The 20,348-nt window shown below is 39.5% G+C and overlaps 1 protein-coding gene across 4 annotated transcripts in view; it reads left to right on the top strand.

The window, feature by feature from the left end:
- Nucleotides 1-20,348, top strand: part of GDPD4 (glycerophosphodiester phosphodiesterase domain containing 4) — a 142,129-nt gene that overhangs the window by 8,376 nt on the left and 113,405 nt on the right. For 3 of the 4 annotated variants that reach the window (XM_077767565.1, XM_077767563.1, XM_077767566.1), the window contains exons 2-5: nucleotides 5,756-5,818; nucleotides 6,016-6,218; nucleotides 10,924-11,027; nucleotides 15,667-15,760. In XM_077767565.1, the coding sequence (XP_077623691.1) occupies nucleotides 6,030-6,218; nucleotides 10,924-11,027; nucleotides 15,667-15,760 (387 nt within the window). In that variant the 5' untranslated portion in view covers nucleotides 5,756-5,818; nucleotides 6,016-6,029. The remainder of the gene's footprint in view (nucleotides 1-5,755; nucleotides 5,819-6,015; nucleotides 6,219-10,923; nucleotides 11,028-15,666; nucleotides 15,761-20,348) is intronic. The other variant, XM_077767564.1, reaches the window with a different exon arrangement.

Below are 20,348 nucleotides of genomic sequence, written 5' to 3'. Positions count from 1 at the left end.
CAGTGGAAATCCAACTGGGGATTTGGTGTTAGTGGCTCCGGCCTCCACTAGGTGGTACTGTTTTGCTCCCTGAAGTCTTTCAGCTCTGAAGGGTGGAATGAATATGGTCCAGCCGGCTCTGTAGCCCTGGAGATGAAAGTTCACATCCCCACTCCAGGGAAGCCTCACAGAAGAGCAATTAATCACCCCTCCTATATCCCCAGTTTCTATCAGATTCTGCATTCACCCAGCCTGTGTCCCAGCTTTTATTTTTTATCTCTGGTGTGTGACTGAGTTCCAAAAGTTCAGATTTTCCTCTGTTCCTCTGGGGGAAGGTCTCCTCACACTTTTGCTTGCTATGGGAAAAAAGCAGTGGAGTGACAGCTCAGCTGTTCAGAGTTTATGTCAAAATAAAACAGAAAGCTGGCACCCCAGCTTGTAGCCCTCAGCCGGAATGAGTCCCCTCTCTTATGCCTGGAAACAGCACAGCACATTGATGTGGCCTGTCTTTCTTGTAACCCAATTGATCCTCAGACCATGCTGTCACTCCGGGGATTCTACCCTGCTTCACTGCTTGTGCGCCTTTAAGCCAGACACTTTCTCCATGGTAGAGGACTGCTAAAAGTTTGGATTTTGGGCTCCATTGCTTATACTACTTTGCGGTAGCCTCCTTAAGCTGGCTTCCTCTCTGCAGCTGGACCCAGATCAATGTCTCCCCTGGTAAACTCTCTGCACCTCCTATCTTCCAAAGAGTGGTCCCTTTTCTATACGTAGTCTTATAGTTTTTGTTCATTCAGACTTCTGATTGATTTCTTTGTTGTTCACAATGATTTGATAACCATCAAAGGGATGAGACAAGCTTAGGGTCGCCATACTTTTCTGTCATCTTAACTCCAAACTCATGTAGTTTCATCACAGTTTCATCAACAACCAGTTCAGACTTTTTTCTCATTTACATTGTGATTATTTTCCCTTGTCCCATGGGTTTTTATAAATATAGTGTTTAATTCCCAAATATAGATTTTTGTATTTATCTTTTCTTTTGATTTCTGGCTGAATTGCACTATGGTCAGAAAATATACTCAGATTGCTTTTCTTATTGATTTCTGGCTGAATTGCACTATTGTCAGAAAATATACTAAGATTTCAGTTCTTAGAAGTTTATTAAAAACCAGTTGTGTGGTTTTTATGACTTTTGATAAATGTTACATTTCCCATTGAAAAGAATGTACATTCTGTAGTCATTGAGTATAGTGTTCTATAAATGTTAGATTAATTTGTTAATCAAGTTGTTAAAATCTTCTATATCCTATAAACTTTTTGTCTGCTTATTATATCATTTATTTAGAGAAGTATGCTAACTTTCCCACCATGATTGTGGATTTCTCTATTTCTCTTTTAGAGGCCATGTGATTGGGTGCCTAGAAGTTGAAAATTATTTTTCAAGTCATTTTTCATCATTATGAAATGTTCTTTTTTGTCTCTAGTAAAGCTTTTTGCCTCAAGGTCTTTTGATCTGCTGGTAACTAGTGAGGTAGATTGTGTCATTTGGTTCCACTTATTCCCCTTCCTTTAGTTACACCTTTTGTGTTCATACTCTTTGCCTTGTAACTTTACAGTGCCCTCCATGCTATGAGTTGACCCACTCTATTTCTGCCTTTGATTTGAGGACATCCTTTGAAGCAGAAGCTTGAAATGGGCTTGCATGTTAGGACTTACTCTCTTGGACAGTTTCCACCACCATGAGAATATACTGAGGCCAATCTGGTTGAGTAGCACATGGAGCAGAGCCAAGTTAACCCCCAATCATACTAGGTGAGGCTATTCTAGATCAGCAGAACACATAGCTGATCAGTTTAGATGTGTGAGCAGTAAATGCTTATTGTTACATGTGACTGAGGTTTTGGTTTTGGCTGGTACATGGTACTATCCTGGTAATGGGACAACTGATATATATTTGTATATATATCATATATATATATGCAAGGTATATATTTTTCCATTCTTTTATCTTCTGTATCAATAAACCAAACTCTTGTAAGGAACATATGATTGGGCTTTGTTATTTTAATCCAGTTAGACAATCTTTTTTAATTCTTATTTATTTTGAGAGAGAGGGAGAGAGAGAATGTGCATGTGTGAATTGGGGCAGAGAGAGAGAGAGAGAGAGAGAGAGGGAGAGAGAGAGAGAGAGAGAGAGAATCCCAAGCAGGCTCCATGCTCCGCACAGAACCCAATGTAGGGCTTGATCCCATGACCGTGAGATCACAACCTGAGCCGAAATCAAGTGGGATGCCCAACTGACTGAGCCACTCAGGTGCCCCTGGTTAGACAATTTTTAATGTTTTTTTTTTTAATTGGAGCATTTAGTCTGTTTACCTTTATAGGAATTACTGGCATATTTAAGTTTAAATTTGGCATTTACTGCTTGCTTTCTACTTTTTCTCCTATTCTGTGTACTTTTTCACGTTTTTCTTGCTTGCTTTTTGATTAATATTTATGATTCCATTTCATCTTCTTTGTTAACTTATTATATACATACACCTTTTCCCAGAGGTTACTTTGTGATTTTGGAATACAAATTTGATTATGGAATACATATTTAACTTATCAGAGTCTACTTTCAAGTAATAGTATACCACTTCACATATAGTATGAGAATTGAATAACACTACACTTTCCTTTCTTCTGGCCTTTAAACCATTGTTGTCATACATTTTACTTTTTCAGTTGTTATAAGCTGCAATATTCATTGTAACTTTTTGCTTCAGTCAGTTATCTTCTGAAGTAATTTTATAAATAAGAAAAATATTATTTTATATCACCCATATATTTAGTATTTCCAGTGCACCTCATTTCTTTGTGTAAATATGCATTTCCACCTCGTACCTCCCTTTTCCTCTCTACTATATGGCTTTAACATTTCTTATAGTATAAGTCAGTTGGTGATTAATTCTCCCAGTTCCAGTTTTGAATATCTGAAAAGGTCTTTATTTCACTTTCATTTTTTAAGTGTGTTTATGCTGAGTGCTGAATTCTAGCTAAGCATGTTTTGTTCAGTCCTTTTTTTTTCTTTCAATCTAGATTTTATTAAAAAAATGTTTTTATATTGCTTATTGTCAAGTTGGTTTTCATACAACACCCAGTGCTCATCCCAACAAGTGCCCTCCTCCATGCCCTTCGCCCCCTTCTCCTCTCCCCCACCCCCATCCGCCCTCGGTTTGTTCTCAGTTCTTTAAAGGTGTTGCTCCACTGACTTCTGGGTTATATTGTTTTCAACAAGAAATTATTTTTGTTGAAAAAAATGTCGAAGTCATTCTTACCTTTGTTCCTCTACATGTAATATCTTTTTTGTCTCTGGCTGGTTGAGAGATTTTCTCTTTAGTAGTGTTTTTAAACATCTTGATTATGATGTGTCTTATAGTTTGCTGTATGTGCCTTTTCCTTGGGGTTTATTGTTCTTGGGTCTATAGGTTTATAGTTTTCATCAAATTTGGAAATTTTCAGCCATTAATTCTTCAAATACCGAGTTTATTCCTTGATTTCTCTCTCCCTTCTTTCAGGGACTCCAGGCACATTTATATAAGACTGCATATATTTTGTATTTACTTACTGTATTTATTTATTTATTTATTTATTTATATAAGACTGCAGCTCACAGTTGACGTCTTCATTTAAAAGAAATTCTCAAGTTCTCTAATCTTTTCTCTGGTAGTGTCTAATCTGCTATTAATCCTTGGCAGTATATTTTTCATCTCAGATATTAGATCTTTCATCTCCAGAAATTCATTTTACGTCTTTAAAAAATATCTTACATGCTTGTTTTCCTCTACTGTCTTGAACATATTAAACGCAGTTGTAAAAATGTTTGGTGTCCTTCCCTACTAATTCTATCATCTGAGACACTTCTGAGTTATTGATTGACTCCATATGGGTACATTCTCTTACTTTTTTATATTCCTGGTAAACTTTGATTGAATGCTAGGCATTAAGAATTTTGTTTTGTTGATTACAATACAGTGCTTCTTGTATTTTGTTTTTTTAATTCTGATCTTTGTTTCAGAACATAGCCAGATTACTTGGAACCATTTTGATTCTTTTGAAGCTCACCTCTAAGCTTTGTTTGGCCAGGCATAGTAGCCTTTTTTAAAATAAGGCCTAATTTTTTCCCCACTATTGACGCAGTACCCTTCCAAGTATGTTTCCTAGTGCCTCATGTATTATAAGGTTTTTCTGCTCTGGTGGAAACACCAACTATTCACAGGCTTTTGTGAGTTCTGAAGATTGTGTAACCACCACCCACCCTTTGTGTGTTTCTGTCTCTTGCTTTGGGCAATTTCTTCACCAGCATGTACTGATTAGTATTCAATTAGAGACTCAGAGAAACACAGAGGGGGGATCTTTTACTTCCTCAAACTCCCAGTTCTGTCCACTCAGTTCAGGGCTACTGCCAGGATCCACCTAACATTCTTACTCCCAGCCCTCCATCCTGGAAGCGAGTTAGTTTGTAAATGGGGCATTTAAAATACTCACTTGTTTCTTCTCTCAAGGATTGCTGTCATTCACTGCCTGTGGTCAGTTGTGAGAAAACTGTTCTTTCATATTTACCCCATTTCTTTTGGTACTTAAGGTGGAAGGGTTACTCCAGTCCTTGTTAGTCCCATTTTTGCCAGAGGTGTACATTCAGACTATGCGCTCTGAACTGTAACACTCTTTTTTTTTTTTTTAATATTTTTTATTTATTTCTAGGAGAGAGAGAGAGAGACAGTGTGAGCAGGGGAGGGTCAGAGAGAGAGGGAGTCACAGACTGAAACAGGCTCCAGGCTCTGAGCTGGCAGTCAGCACAGAGCCCAACGCAGGGCTCGAACCCACGAACCGCGAGATCATGACCCAAGCGAAAGTCGGACGCTTAACCAACTAAGCCACCCAGGCGCCCCTGAACTGTAACACTCTTAAGTACAACACTGCCTTTCACAGGAAAACACAGTGGAGCACCACACAAAGGTTTCAGGGACAGAGACAACAGTCTCTCGGATCAGGAGACAATAGTCTCTTGGGATCGGGCCCTTTAAGACTTGGTTTTTCAATTTTTAAATACTTTTATTTTTCCCCTAATTCCACACATTCTCTGAAAGTCTCCTATCACATTAGGGTGAGAAAATGCAGCAGGGACAACTAGACATCCCTCAGTATCTACCGATCTTTCTTCTTTCCTCCCTCCCTCCCTCCCTCCCTTCCTTCCAGTAAGAAAACCTCTTGTGAGTGAAACGTCATGTTCAGCATCTGTAAGTGCCCTTAAAATAAGGGGGAGCATCCTTCTTTGTTCTTCTTCCTTTCTCCTAGTTGGAATTTAGAATGATAGATGTACCTTGAGCAACCATTTTGGACCCTGAGAAGGAAGCCCTGTGCTGTAGTGTAACAGCAAGATGAAAGATGAATGGGTTCCTAATGATATTGTGAAGCCACATACCACATAATATTTGAAGCATTTTTGTTGGCAAAAGAAAAAATAAACTTGTCTTATTTCAGCTATTCCTGTTTTGAATATTCCATCATTTAAACAGAGGCTATCCCTAACTAATCCCATAGGGGAGAGGAGGAGAAGGGAAGGGGCAGGCAGCTGTATATCTGAGTCACTTAGTGGTCGATTCTATTTTTCACATACCTCACCCATGCCTCTTAAGTTCTCAAGTTACTTCAAAAGCATATTACAGTTGAAAAAACTCATTTGTGTATATTGTCTAAGTTGATGCTTTCAGTATTTATCATTGTCTAGGACAGAGAATATGATCCCGTTTTAGAGATGAGAAAACTGAACTTCAAATGGTACATGACCGCAGTAAGTATTCAACAAGTTAGTGGGAAAGGTAGGGTGAGGCTCTACTCATCTGCACCAAATCCAATACGTTATCCTAGAATGTAAACTTTTAAAATCTATTTTTATGGAATTTTCTATAGAACAGTGAGGTGGGAAACATTTGAAGATCCTAATTTTTTTGTTGCTGTTGTTGTTGTTGTTTTATTTTATCATTGCAGCGGAAGGGTGAACCATGCTTAAGAAGGCCAACAGGATTGAGCCTGGGGGCCAGCAGAAAAGAAGTCTGGAAAAGCATAAGCCGTGGATCATATGCACCTGCAACCGACGATGCTATATCGCCTTAATTACTGGTTGCTACACCTGCGAGTGGCAACTCGAGCAGGAGAAAAAATCCAGATCCGGACCCTGCTGCTGCTCTTGGGTACAGAGAGAGGGGGAGGAGCAGGACCATACTTTCTCAGATGTAGGGAACGTGGGCTGGTCCCTGCCGCCTTGAGGGCTCATTAGATTCTCCAGAACTGGGCATAGTAGGGCTCTAGTTCTTTGATGAAAAGCCTGCCGCAATTCTGGAGCCAAAGTTAACCTTACAGAAACGTATGCTTGTTTTCTTCATCTTCTTTCACTTTTGTTCTTTACTTCTTTTTATTCCTAACTCTTTTATGTCATTCATTTATTTTTGTTTTTATTCATTTCGTGAGCTTTAAGAAAAAGGAAGTTTAGGTACAATTAGATGTTTTTGACTAGAAATTACAGGAATGCCTGAATTCTTAATTCTTTCTTCATTGTGAGTTTCCCAAAGGAGCTATGCTTAATGAGAAAAAAAAAAAACCCGAAAAAACAAAAAACAAGTGGGAAACAAGATAGTCTTTTATTATTGTTCAGGCTAATGCCTGATTTTCCCTAATGAAAAACTTCAGTAAGGCTGAGTGGTAGCATGTGGCCTAGCCTCATTGAGGGCTCTTTCTTTCTTTTTTTATTAGAGAGAGAGAGAGTGAGAGCGAGCGAGCATGCACATGAACAGGGGAGAGGGGCAGAGGGAGGGAGAGAGAGAAAGACCGAGAGGGAGTGGGAGAATCTTAAGCAGGCTCTACACTTAGCATGGAACCGGTTGCAGGGCTTGATCCCATGATCCTAAGATCATGACCTGAGCCCAAATCAAGAGCTGGATGCTCAACTGAATGAGCCACCTAGGTGCTGCAAGGCCTCTTTCTTTAAACTCTAAACTGCCTGCTGACACCCTTTGGTGGGCTATTTGCTATAAGAGACAAAATGATGAGCACACTGAAGTGGTAAGAGAAGGGCCATATCAGGTACCTTCATGCACTTGTAGACGTAGCCTAACTAGGGTCTGAGATTCTGAATAGTTGGATTACTAATTTCTTATGCTTGCTCTATAGGGAGCACATTATCAGGAAAAGGGTAGAAACAGGAGGCTTGCCTAGATTATGAGAAATGTTTTTCTGTCTCCTATATCTTTGCTTCCCAGATATTATACTAGCTTATAGCTTCTAAGCACTAATTTATATACTAGCGATTGGCAATAACAGAAATGCCTTAGATACGATTCCTGGTGTCAAGTAATTCATGGTCTGCTGGCGGAAAAGACAAGCACACATGGAGTCTCAAAATAGTGAGAGTGTCCGGATGCCTGAGTGGCTCAGTTGGTTATGGCTCAGTCAGTTAAGTGTCTGACTCCAGATCAGGTTACAATCTCACATCTCGTGGGTTCAAACTCCGTGTTGGGCTCTGTGCTGACAACTCAGAACCTGAAGCATGCTTTGGATTCTCTCTCTGCCCTTCCCTACTCATTCTCTCCCTCCCTCCCCTCCCTCTGTCTCTCTCTCTCTCTCTGTCTCTCAAAAATAAACATTAAAAAAATTAAAAATGCTAAGTATCATGTATGTGTGTGTATGCATACATGTTTCCGTATGCCAAGGGAGGGGCTGAAAACAGCTTTATATAGAAGGTGAAAGGAGATTAAGAATTGGGTAAGTAAGGATTAGGGAATGGCAGAAGAAATGGTATTGGAGGAGTCAGAGGGCAGTATAAGGTTTAATTTTAGGTGGAACAGAGGATACAAATGGAGAAATGATGGGAAACAAAGCTGGAGAGGGAGATGGGACAGAAGTTGTGTCGTTTGAAGAATTTGACCTCTGCCATGTAGGGGTTAAAGAATCCCTAATGATTTTAACCTAATGATACTGCCTGATCTATGTTTTGAAATGATTATTTGATCATGTGGAGAATGCATTGGAAAGTACAAAATAGGGACGGAGATGTCTTTGCCTTCAGAGAGAAAGCAATAGCAGTATTTAAGGTAAGAGATGTTGGTGGCCTGATTTAGAGTAGTGATGATAAAGTGGAGAAGAGAAAATTGATTCAACAGATATTTATTACCTAGGGGTGAGGTGGTAAGTTATATGAGAGTTACTTTGTAGTAAAAGAAGGAGAAAGGGAGACTTCATGGAAAGGGTGACATTTGAGGCAGTGTGGTATAATGGAAAAATCCCTGGACTTTAGAGCCTGGGAGAATGTTTGGTTACTATTTCCAGCTCTGCTCTTGGGCTGGTTATGTGAGATCTCTGAGCCTCTTTACAACTAGGGAATTGAACTAGATAATTCCTAAGGTCCCTAGAAAATTCTCAAGGCTCCATTCTGCTCAAAGAAAGGAGTATAGCATATAGCATAAGAACTAAAATCTTGGGACTCCTGGGTGGCTCAGTTGGTGAAGCATCCAACTTCGGCTCAGGTTATGATCTCAGGGTTTGTGGGTTTGAGTCCCACATCAGGCTCTATGCTGACAGCTCAGAGCCTGGAGCCTGCTTTGGATTCTGTGCCCCTCCCCTGCTCACACTCTCTGTCCGTCAAAAATAAACATTTAAAAAAGAATTAAAGGAAAAAAAAATTAAAAAAAAAAAAGGAACTAAAATCTTGTGTTTTGGGAAGAGACTACCTGGCTTCACCACTGACTATCTCCAAATTAGAGCTTTACCACTGTGTTCCCTTGGGCAAGTTACTTGACATCTGGTGCTTTAGATTCCTCATTAGAATATCGGAGATGGTAATAACAGTACCCACCAATGGGATTTGTTGTGGGGATGGAAGAGGTAATATGTGGGAAACACTTAGAATTGTGGTTGGCACACAATTAGCACTCAATAAATGTTAGCTATTTTATTACTCTTCTTGGAGCCACGGACTTGTGGAACCGATCTTTCACGTACAGAAATATTGGTACAAGGGATTGTGGGTAGGGGGAATGAGGTGGTCAGATGTCAAGGGATAGAGAAGCACAGTGGTGTGTTTAGGGGAAAACAAATTTCCATTGTTGAATTAGGGACATGTAAAACAATGGTAAGCTGGGTCGGAAAGGAGTATTTTGATCAGATTATGAAACATCTTTGTGTCAAGCTAAAGTATTTGAATTTTCTCTTGTAAACTGTGTGGAGCCTTTGAAAATGAGCAAGAGTAGCAACAATGAGAATCTATTATAAAATAAGGAAATTGATTTATTCAATAAAAACAAGTTTGTGGAACATTTACTACATCCCACAGTAAGTAAGACAACTAAGGCCTCCAGCCCTCCTGCAGCGTACAATCTAGGGGGATGCATTAGTGAGTAGACAATATATAAGGAAAGATATTTTAGGGAGTGATAAGAGCTTTGAAGATAATAAATAGGAAAATGTGTTAGAAGCTGGAATGGGAGAGTGGTTAGGGAGGAGCTCTTTGAAAAAGTGTCACGTGGGCTGTCTCCTAATAGAGAGGTAGAGTCAGCTGCGTAAACCTCTGGGGGCAAAAGTTTTCCAGGCAAAAGGACCAGAAAGTATGAAGCTCTTGAGGTGGAAACAAATTTGGTCATGTTCTAGAGACAGAAGGCCAATGTGGCTGGAGTTCAGAAATGGAGTGTATAGAATGGGATGAGGTCAGGAATGGACAAGGGTTGACCATGGAGGATCTCATGGGCCACGTCAGGCAGTCTGAATGCTCTGGAGGGTTTTGAGCAGGAGACAACATCATCTGATAGAGCTTTTTAAAGGTCCACACAAGGTTTAGTAGAGAATAAGACCTGAGTCAGAGATCCTGTACTATTCATCTTCCTAAACTCAAAGTTGTGCCTTGATAGCTGTAATCTCTCTCACCTTTTTGGAATACAGTCTCTACATTTTCCATTTGATTTCTTTATTTTTATTTTTCATGATAATAACCATAATTTAGGCAGAGCAGGGATTGCCTTGTCCAGTTCAAAGATTACAGATTAAAGGCAAAATTTCTTATTCATGTGATACATAACTGTTAAGATTATACCTCAGGTAGCAATCCAAACCTAATATTCCTAGGAGGGGCTTGGCAACCTCTGGTATGGCTGGTTTGTGGTGTGACTTTCCATGTAGGGGGTTGCCTTCAACGCTGTTTGAGTACCTCCTCTGTAAAGATATCCTCCATCCTGCCTTTAGGCTCAGAGATCTAGGCCTTGGCCCTGCCACTTCTTGGGTGTGCGACCTTGAGTCAATTACTTTACCTCTCTGAGTTTTAGTTCTTCTGCAAAGTGAGGTTAACAATATCTAACTTACATGGCTGTTATTGAAATATTAAGCAAAATGAAAGTAGTTTGTGAAATTTCTAGCATTGTACTGGCAAAAAGAAGTTATTCCAGAAAAGCCTTGTTTCTTAACCTGTCCTCTGTCCCCCAAATTCGGGTAGATAAGTGGCTAGATGAATCAGTGGATGATGAGTGAATGAATTACTCAATGAACGAGTAACCAAACATTTGGTAGATGAAGAGGTGGATAAATGCAACAGATGGTTGTTAGGGAACAGCTACACTTAAGGAACTGTGCTAGATATTGGCAGGGTAGAGGTGTGTAACAGAAGTTCCTTTCCCTCAAAGAAGAAACTGTCTCACCAAATACAAATATATAAGCATGTAATTGGGGTTAAGTGTAATAAATGTTACAAATAGACTTATACAAAATTCCATACGGATAAAGAGAATACAGTGTTGATTCCAGCCTCCAGAGGGTAATGAACTGCAACTATACAGAACTTTGACAAGCATATACAGATATTGGTGAGGTGACATGGATAAATGGATTTAATTTATGCTTCTTTCTTTCTCTTCCCAGAAAGAGAAAATTTTTTACCCGTGTCTGATTATTTCATTTCTCCTGTCTGTGGTTTTGCTGTTCGTGTGGATAGAAACCTCAAATGAATACTTTGGCTTTGACTGGTGAGTTTCATGTTTTGTATTTTCATTTGTATAGAGGCTTTCTGGTTTGCTGGCCACCAAAATTGTATCTCAGGCTGAAAAGATCCGGTGGCGTAAGAGGGAGGATGGACAAAATTGGGCTTTCCACAGTGGGTGGATGAGATGCCTAACTCTGGGATGGAGGAAGAATGCTCAGCACCCTCACGTATTATGTTTACCTCCCACCTGTGCTCACTCTATCATTTAGACCAAATCTGGTTCAGTGGGAAGCTTTCTCTGTTTTTCCAGTATCCCCAGTATTTATTCAGATGATTCCCTGACACCTTGTTCCTCAGTCTTTTTGTCTGGATTGCTGATGCCTACACTAGTTGGTTTCATGATCTCTCTCCACCAACCCTCAGGTCTCTACCTCACCTCTGGCCTCTGCCCCTTCCTTCTGTCATTAGGGAGCTTCCTAGGACTGTTAACACAGTAGTGGGTCCTTCTTCGCACCCTTTCATGGCCAAACTCTTCATCCTGGACTGCTACCAGGCTTGCAGTTTCTCTGGCTTGATGGTTGCACATCTTACCCATTATTTGGTATTTTGGGGAGAAAGGGGGATATTTGGATATGAGGCTTCTTTAAAAAATAGAATACCGTTTCGTTTTACCTTTATAGAAGTAAAATATGGTTTGTTTTAAATGCAGAAAATTAGAAAATATAAAAATTGGCTTCTCTGAGGGGGCTAATGTCAGTTTAAGTTCCTTGCAGGCCACTTGGCCGAGCAAAATGGATGTTGAGGCAGCAGTACCATGGACTAGCTTAGCTAAATGCTTGACCTAGTGATAGACAGACACAGATTCAGTTGTTTGTGTGTATCCTCATGGGTTTCAGTCCACTCTTATGTGTTTCAGTTTGTTCTTGTGGGTTCTGGTTGCTCATTATAGATTTTAGTTCTCTCATATGTCAGTTTCAGTTTTCCTTCCCAACTGCTGTCCTGAGTTCTAGCAACTTTAGGCCAAATGTCAGAGCAGATGTAACAGACTTATATAGCCTTCTCTATTGGCTTCTCTAACAGCATAAGGTCTGATTCCTACAATAAATCCTTTTCTGACTGATCCCAGACCAATAGAGTGTTCTAATCATTTTGGAAAAGTTCTCAGACACTCTCTTTTCAGATATTGTTTTTACTCAATTTTTTTAACCACCTCTACCTTTGGAACTTCAATTTTATGTATATTAGACCTTCTTTCTTTATCCCCAAGTGTCTTACTTTTCTCTATTTTTTTGTATATTTGTTCCTGTGTCTCTGTTTCATTCTTGATATTTTTTTCTGACCTATTTTTGTTTAACAAATTCTTTTATTTTTTAAATTGGTCTCTTTAAATATTCTATACTGAAATTCTTAATTTTGTCAGAGTCTAAACATTTTAAGGATGTTTATTTAGAAAACTGTGTTTAATACCTTTTTTACCTAGATGTGTTGAAGATCATTTTATATTGTTATCTCTTTAGGCTTTCACTAATGTGGTCTCCTATCCTTGCATGCCTGATTGTTTTGCTTGAGTGCAATATTGTATGTAAAAAGTTGTATAGGTAATTTGAGACCTTGAATTACATGATGTTCTCTCAGTTACTCTGACAGATAACATCATGTATTAGCAAATCATGTTCACCTTACTCCAGTATTATGCATTTGAATTGTTCAAAGCTACAATTCAGTCCCCCAGAAGCAGTCTATTTCTGGTTTGTGCTTATTCCTAGAATTTAGCCCTAAAAGGTCCTAAATCAAAGTGTATAGTGTTTATCAGATTACCCTTCCCATCTTTTTGTCCTCCTAGCCCTGCAAGATACAAGAAGCCCTGCTTCCTCTATCTGAGACACTTCTTTGAGAGAAAAATCACCCAAATGACAGGTTATGTATGTGGATTTTCCTTTCTTACTTGGATCTTGGTTCCGTAGTTCTTCCCTGCTTATTGGCTCCCTGATGTCTTCATTTAGATTTTAAAGAACATATTATCCAGCTTTTTTAGTTGTTGTTACTTTTAGCTAGAGAGAGATAGAGCATAGTTTTTGATGAGATAGCTATCACTTCCCTTTTTCCCCCACGTGTGTTGTGGGGTTGGACATATCTCCCCATTCCTTATGTTACGTGAAAGTTCCTAGTGTCTCACTACAAGGTGTCTTTTACCCCCCTCAGAGTTACTGTAAAGTGACGATTAATTGGTGGTACTAATGTAAAGCGTGTGGTATGTAGGAAATATATTTGGAGAAGATTCAAGAAAGCTGAATCTTGCAGCTATGGGAAAGCTGAGAAGGAATCCTAGAAGGTCTCTTTAAGCATTAGTGCAGCAAATGTGGATTTAGGTGAGGAGGTTGCATTGATTTGGCCGCCCTAAACAGACTTTCTCTATTCAATGAGAAGGCCTTCACCCAAAAGGAGAATGTGATTATGCTGCTAAGGGGACATAAAACAAATGGCCCAAAGCAGGGAGAAAACTGTTTGAAAATACTAAGTTAGAAGAAGCCTGCATTGGACAGTCCATGTGGAGTGAGACTACTGTATATTCCCAGCAACTGTATGTTTCCAGATTAAAGGAGTGAGGACCATGAAAGACTTCCTTTTTAAATTCCCACTGATGTGTAGGCAGTCACTTAAGCTAACTCCTTTTCATTCTTCTCACTCCCTTCTGTTACCAACCCCCACCACATGCACACACCACCACCAAGAGTGAGTACAGATGAATGGGGCAGGAGGAGGTAGAAAAGGGAGAGAGAGAAATAAAACTGAAACTCTTCCTTTGCCTGAAGTTCACAGCAGATAGATTGAACTAATAATATTTATGTGTGATTGAATATACAAAATAAGGTTGAAAGGAAGTAAAAAAAAAAATCTAATGTAGCCAGAGAAATGATTAGAAAAGGTAGAGGCACCATCAAATGGCAAACCTTAACTTTCCATTCTCACTTGAAAGCAAAGTCAGTGTCGCTTCTTGGTTAAGCTGTTTCATTAGTCCTTTGGCTGTATCTAGACTGATAGTAAGTCCATCTTTCATTTTTTCCCCAAGAACTTAATTTGTTTTGATTGTCTCTGTGTTCATACTAAAATATCATATTCTTGGGGCACCGCTAACCAGCTTAGTCAGTAGAACATGTGACTCTTGATCTTGGGGTTGTAAGCTCAAGCCCCACTTCGGGTGTAGAGATTACTTAAAATCTTTTTGGGGTGCCTGGGTGGCTCGGTTGGTTAAGTGTTGGACTTAAGTGTCTATGCTGACAGCTCAGAGCCTGGAGCCTGCTTCGGATTCTGTGTCTCCCTCTCTCTCTGCCCCTCCCCTGCTCACATTCTGTTTCTTTCTCTCCTTCCAAAATAAATAAACATTAAAAAAATTTTTAAGGTAAAAAATAAAATCTTTAAAAAAACCCCCAAAGCATCATATTCTTGTTACATGGATGTTAGTCCTTCCTTTATTTCTCTAAACATCTTAAATATATCTATTTTGTGATTCTTTTCTGATTGTGCTATTCTGTTCTCTTAAGTGCAAGTTTTCTATTTGTTGGCTTTATTGGATTCGTTTGCTGACATTATTTGATGCTTTCAGATTTCCAGTTGTGAGTTCATCTTCTACGGAATACTATTCCCAGTGTCTTGATTTGGAATAGCTCTCTCTGGGATGGCTGCTTGCCTGTTTCTTTCTTCTTGGTGTGCCTTACAGCCCATGAGGAAAGAGAATTTTCTTTCTTGTTTTTAATGTGGTTATATGTTCACTAATTTAAATTTTATATTCTTAAAATATAATTTCTCCAGGTTTTATATGAAAAGAAGGTAATTCCTGTTATCTGGAAATGAGTCCAAATTATTTGACATATAATACATAGACCAATATAACACTGTTTCTCTTAGCATATTATTAGCAACTTTCGCTCATAACATACTTTAGGAACAGAACACATTCGACCTGTTTTTAAAGGGCCCAAATCTCGGGGCGCCTGGGTGGCTTAGTCGGTTAAGCGTCCGACTTTTGCTTAGGTCATGATCTCGTGGTTCGTGGGTTCGGGCCCCGCGTCGGGCTCTGTGCTGACTGCCAGCTCAGAGCCTGGAGCCTGTTTCAGTCTGTGACTCCCTCTCTCTCTGACCCTCCCCTGCTCACGCTGTCTCTCTCTCTCTCTCCTAGAAATAAATAAAACATTTAAAAAATAAATAAATAAAGGGCCCAAGTCTCTTAGCTCTAGCATAGAGCCATTAATATGGTGGCTATGATTGTAGCTCTATACGAAAACATACCTGCAAATGGACAAGGAACCTGCCAAAATGGAAAATATTAATTTTATTAAGGTGGTGAACTTATGGATGGCTTTTTCTCTTTTGTAATTGCAGAATTTCTGTATTATTATATTGATTTTCTAAAAGAGGACATGATTTTTGAGCACATATTCTAAATAACGTTAAAAAATCATACCACTTGTATAGAACCCTGCTAAAGTACCCAGTTGACTATAGGATAAAGTTAAAACTTTTCAACTAAGTATCTCCAGAGCTCTTCACAGATCTCTTCTCAGATTACTTCTCTTATCTCCTTGCATTTTCTTAAGCCTCATCTATCCAGTCTTGTTCCCTACCCTTGACACAGACACTACTAATTTCTGCTGTATTTTAAGGATTGAAACACATTTTTGCAGGGTTATTTTTCTAGGTACAGGATACTGGTTCTTTTGGTCCATTGTTTTGCTGAGTTTATTTGGGATCCTGACTGCCTACTCTTCATTGCTGGTGGTGAGTAATGTTCCATTGCTATTGGTGAGTAATGTTTCACATTTCTCCTACTGTGTTCCTGAGTAGCCACATGAGGTGCTCCTGTCTGGGATGGTATCCAGTTGGTTCTGGGAGCCTTCAGAACCCAAAATTATTCTTGTATTAGCAGAGTTGGGGGTTACATCAGCTACCTGAATCTTAGGCACAAGGGATGGATGGAGGAAAAAAAGGCTTGTGCTACTTGAGGATCTGTCTTACAATCTTCCCTTTGAAAGGGTGAGAGAACATTCTTTTTCTGGTCTTGTTTCATAACCTATTTTTTGGTTCATTTACTGTTGTTACTTTAAACACTCACAGATTCATATTAGCTGTACCTTTACATGTTGAACTATCTCATTTCATATGTCATTGTCTAAGAATCAGTCTTTCTGGGCCTTACAAATTAGGTAGTTTATCAAACCTATTCTGATGTGCAAATGCTAGTCCTCAAGAGGAGGGTTAAGATGGCAAAGGAGTAGGATGACTGTAAGCTTGCCTCCTCCCCCAGTCAGCTAGATAAATGCCAAATCATTCTGAACACCTAAAAAATCAATCCGAAGTCTTAGCAAAACTGAAAATCTGCAAACCAAAAATCACCTGTGGAAGGTAAGAACTGCAGAGTTGATTTGTGGGAGAAAAGAGCTGAGAGCTCTCTGGTAGGGAGAGATCCCAATTGGAAAGAGGTGAGCTAAGAGTGAAGAAAACGAAGTGAAAACACGCACAGGGAACTGCACAAGAAAACTGTTTCCCAAAACCATTGACCAGGGGAAAGGAGAAGGTCCCAGTACCACCAGTTTTTTTGTTTTTTGTTTTTTTTTATAAATAGTGGAGAGCAGAGATTCTGAAGTTGCAGGGCTCAGCACCTGGTCATGCTCTGGCAAGGAAGCAGGGTAGAGCCTCAGGTATGGCCACGCGAGGTCTGAGGATCCCCTCGGTCACATGAGAAGAAGCAGTTCCCATGCCTCGGAGTGCATTTGGTAGAGGCAATTTGGCCTACCCATGGGCAAAAGACTGGATAGGCGCCATACAGCTACCCCATCCCCAGGATAGGAACAAAAATGTCGGCTGAGGACAGCAAACCCTGGCACTGGCTGTGTGCTGTGATTTACCATAAACTCTGAGTTGCTACCACTGTGTGGTCATGTAACTGTTTCGTGGGAAAAGCCGGCACTGACCATGGTACAGCAAAACCATCCCCCAGAGAATCAGAGTGGGTCAGAGCCATGCGGGTCTCTGAGCTGTGGAATTTTGAAACACACTCTGAGATAAAACCCAGGCAGTACCACCTAGTAGGTGGATAGTATGGACACAGACAGGGTGAAAGGCAGGGATCTGATGGAAGCTGGCGACACAGGAGAGGTGTTTGATTGTGCATCTGTGAGGGTGGGAACTTCCCACTCCTGAGACTAGAGAGTGGAGTGAAGCCATTTTCACCAACTAGCCCACCAGCACTGATTGACCTCAGTGGGCTGAACAGCACCACCAAGCGGAGAAGGGAGCCATTAAAGCAAGCCCTGCCCCCCTGGGGCCTTCAAGCACATCTCCACCAGCGCAAATCCACCTGAGAATCAGAACAGAGGGCCCCTCTCCCAAAAGAACAGGACAAACATCTTCCACTCACTAAGTCTAATGATCATAGAGTGCTGCAAAGTTTCAGCTGTAGGGGAAACAGGATCTAACTTCCTTTGGGTTTTTTATTTGTGTGTTTTGTTTGTTTGTTTTTCCCCCTTGGAAAAGAAAAGGGCAATTTTTATTATTTTTTTAATCTTTAATTTTTCATGTTTTTCTATCAAGCTTCTCTTTAAATATTTTAAAAATTATTTAAACTTTTTTTTTTTTTTCTGAGAGAGCATGTGTGAATGGGGGAGAGGGTCAGAGAGCAAGAAAGAGAGAATCTCAAACAGGCTCCATGCTCAGTGTGGAGCCTGACGTGGGCTCAATCCTACAACTCTGGTGTCATGACCCAAACTGAAGTCAAGAGTCAGACACTCAACTGAGACACCCAGGCACCCTATCAAGGATGCTTCTCTTCACAAACAGACCAAAACTAGGATCTAGCTTCATTATTATTTTTAAATTTTTATTTTATTATTTTTCTTATTTTGCCTCCAAAATGACAAGATAGAGGAATTCACCCCAAAAGAAAGAACAGGAAAAATGACAACCAGAGATTTAATCAATACAGATGTAAGTAAGTGTCTGAACTAGAATTTAGAACAATTATAAGGATTCTAGCTGGGCTTGAAAAAAGCACAGAACACTCTACAGAATCCCTTATTGCAGAGATAAAAGAGCTGAAATCTAGTCAGGCTGAAATTAAAAATGCTACAACTGAGATGTGAACTTGAATGGATGCCATGACAGTGAGGATGGATGCAGAGCAAGAATGAATTAGTGATATGGAAGATAAATTATGGAAAATAAGCTGAAAAGAAGAGGAAAACAAAGGTAATGAATCCCAAAGGTAGACCTAGGGAACACAGCAACTTATAAAAAGGGAATAGCATTCATAAAATAGGAGTCCCAGAAGATGAAGAGAGAGAAAAAGGGGAAGGACGAAGGGGCGCCGGGGTGGCTCGGTCAGTTACGTGTTCGACTTTGGCTCAGGTCATGATCTCACAGTTCATGAGTTCGAGCCCTCATCTGGCTCTGTGCTGACAGGTCAGACTCTGGAGCCTGCTTTGGATCCTGTGGCTCCCTCTCCTTCTCTCCCCTTCTCACACTCACACTCTATCTCTTTCCCTCTCAAAAATAAATAAACATTAAAAAATTTTTAAAAAACTAAAGGAGGTCATGACCAACCAGCTCTGCAAGAAATATTAAGAGAGATTCTTTGAGTGGGGGGAATAAAAGACCAAAAGCAACAAAGACTACAAAGAGATAGAGAAAATCACTAGAAACACCAACTTTAAAGGTAACACAATGACAACTCATATCATTCAGTAATCACCTTGAATGTAAATGAACCAAATGCTCCAATCAAAAGACATAGCATAGCAGAATGGAGAAAGAAAACAAGATCCGTCTATATGCTGCCTACCGGGTACTCATTTTAGACCTAAAGACACCTGGAGATTGAAAGCGAGGGGATGGAGAGCCATCTATCATGCTAATGGATGTCAAAAGAAAGCCAGAATAGCCGTACTTAGACAAACTGGATTTTAAAACAAAGATGGTAACGAGATGAAGAAGGACATTATATCATAATTAAGGGGTGTATCCATTAAGAAGATCTAACAATGGTAAATATGCCCAACTTGGGAGCCCCCAAATATATACATCAGTTATGAACAAATGTAAAGAAACTCATTGATAATAATACAGTAATTGTAGGGGACTCTAACACCCCACTTCTGTTAATGGACAGACCATCTAAGCAGAATATCAACAAGGAAAGAGTCTTTGAAGACACACTGTACCAGATGGACTTAACAAGATATATTCAGAACATTTCATCCTAAAGCATCAGAATGTATAGTCTTTTCAAGTGAATATGGAACATTCTCCAAAATTGATCATATACTGGGTCACAAATCAGCCTCAATAAATACAAAAATATTGAGATCATACCATGCATATTTTCAAACCACAATGCTATGAAACTTGAAATCAACCATAAGAAAAAATCTGGAAAGACCACAAATACATGGAGGTTAATGAACATCCTACTAAATAATGAATGGGTTAACCAGGAAATGAAAATTTCCTGGAATGAAAACCAGGAAAATTTTTTAAAAATACATGGAAGCAAATGAAAATGAAATTACCACAGCCCAAAACCTCTGGTATGCACCAAAGGCAGTCCTAAGGGGGAAGTATACTGAAATAAAGTCCTACCTTAGGAAACAAGAAAAGTCTCAAATACACACTCTAAACTTACACCTGAAGAAGCAAAAAATAGGAACAGGAAATAAAGCCTAAAGCCAGCAGAAGAAGGGAAATAATAGACTAGAGCAGGGAAAAAAAAATGACATAGAAACAAACAGGAAACAGAAAAANGAAGTATACTGAAATAAAGTCCTACCTTAGGAAACAAGAAAAGTCTCAAATACACACTCTAAACTTACACCTGAAGAAGCAAAAAATAGGAACAGGAAATAAAGCCTAAAGCCAGCAGAAGGGAAATAATAGACTAGAGCAGGAAAAAAAAAATGACGTAGAAACAAACAGGAAACAGAAAAGATCAATGAAACTAAGAGCTGATTTTTTGAAAGAATAAACAAAATTGATAAGCCTTAGCCAGGCTTATCCAAAAGAAAAGGGAGGACCCAAATAAAATCACAAATGAAAAGGGAGAGATCACAACTAATACCACAGGAATACAAACAGTTGTAAGATAATATTATGAAAAATTATACGCCAACAAATTGGACAGTCTGGAAGAAATGGATAAATTCAGAGAAACATGCAAACTACCAAAACTGAAACAGGAAGAAATAGAAAATTTAACAGGCCAGTAAAGAAATTGAAACAGTAATCAAAAGTCTCCCAACAAACAAAAGTCCAGGGCCAGATGGCTTCACAGGGAAATTTTACCAAACATTTAAAGAAGAAGGGGGGAAATGGTGGG

This window comes from Crocuta crocuta, unplaced genomic scaffold (assembly GCF_008692635.1).
Source record: "Crocuta crocuta isolate KB4526 unplaced genomic scaffold, BGI_CrCroc_1.0 scaffold561, whole genome shotgun sequence".
In the NCBI taxonomy this organism is placed as follows: domain Eukaryota; kingdom Metazoa; phylum Chordata; class Mammalia; order Carnivora; family Hyaenidae; genus Crocuta; species Crocuta crocuta.
This window is presented reverse-complemented; position numbering and strand designations above follow the sequence as displayed.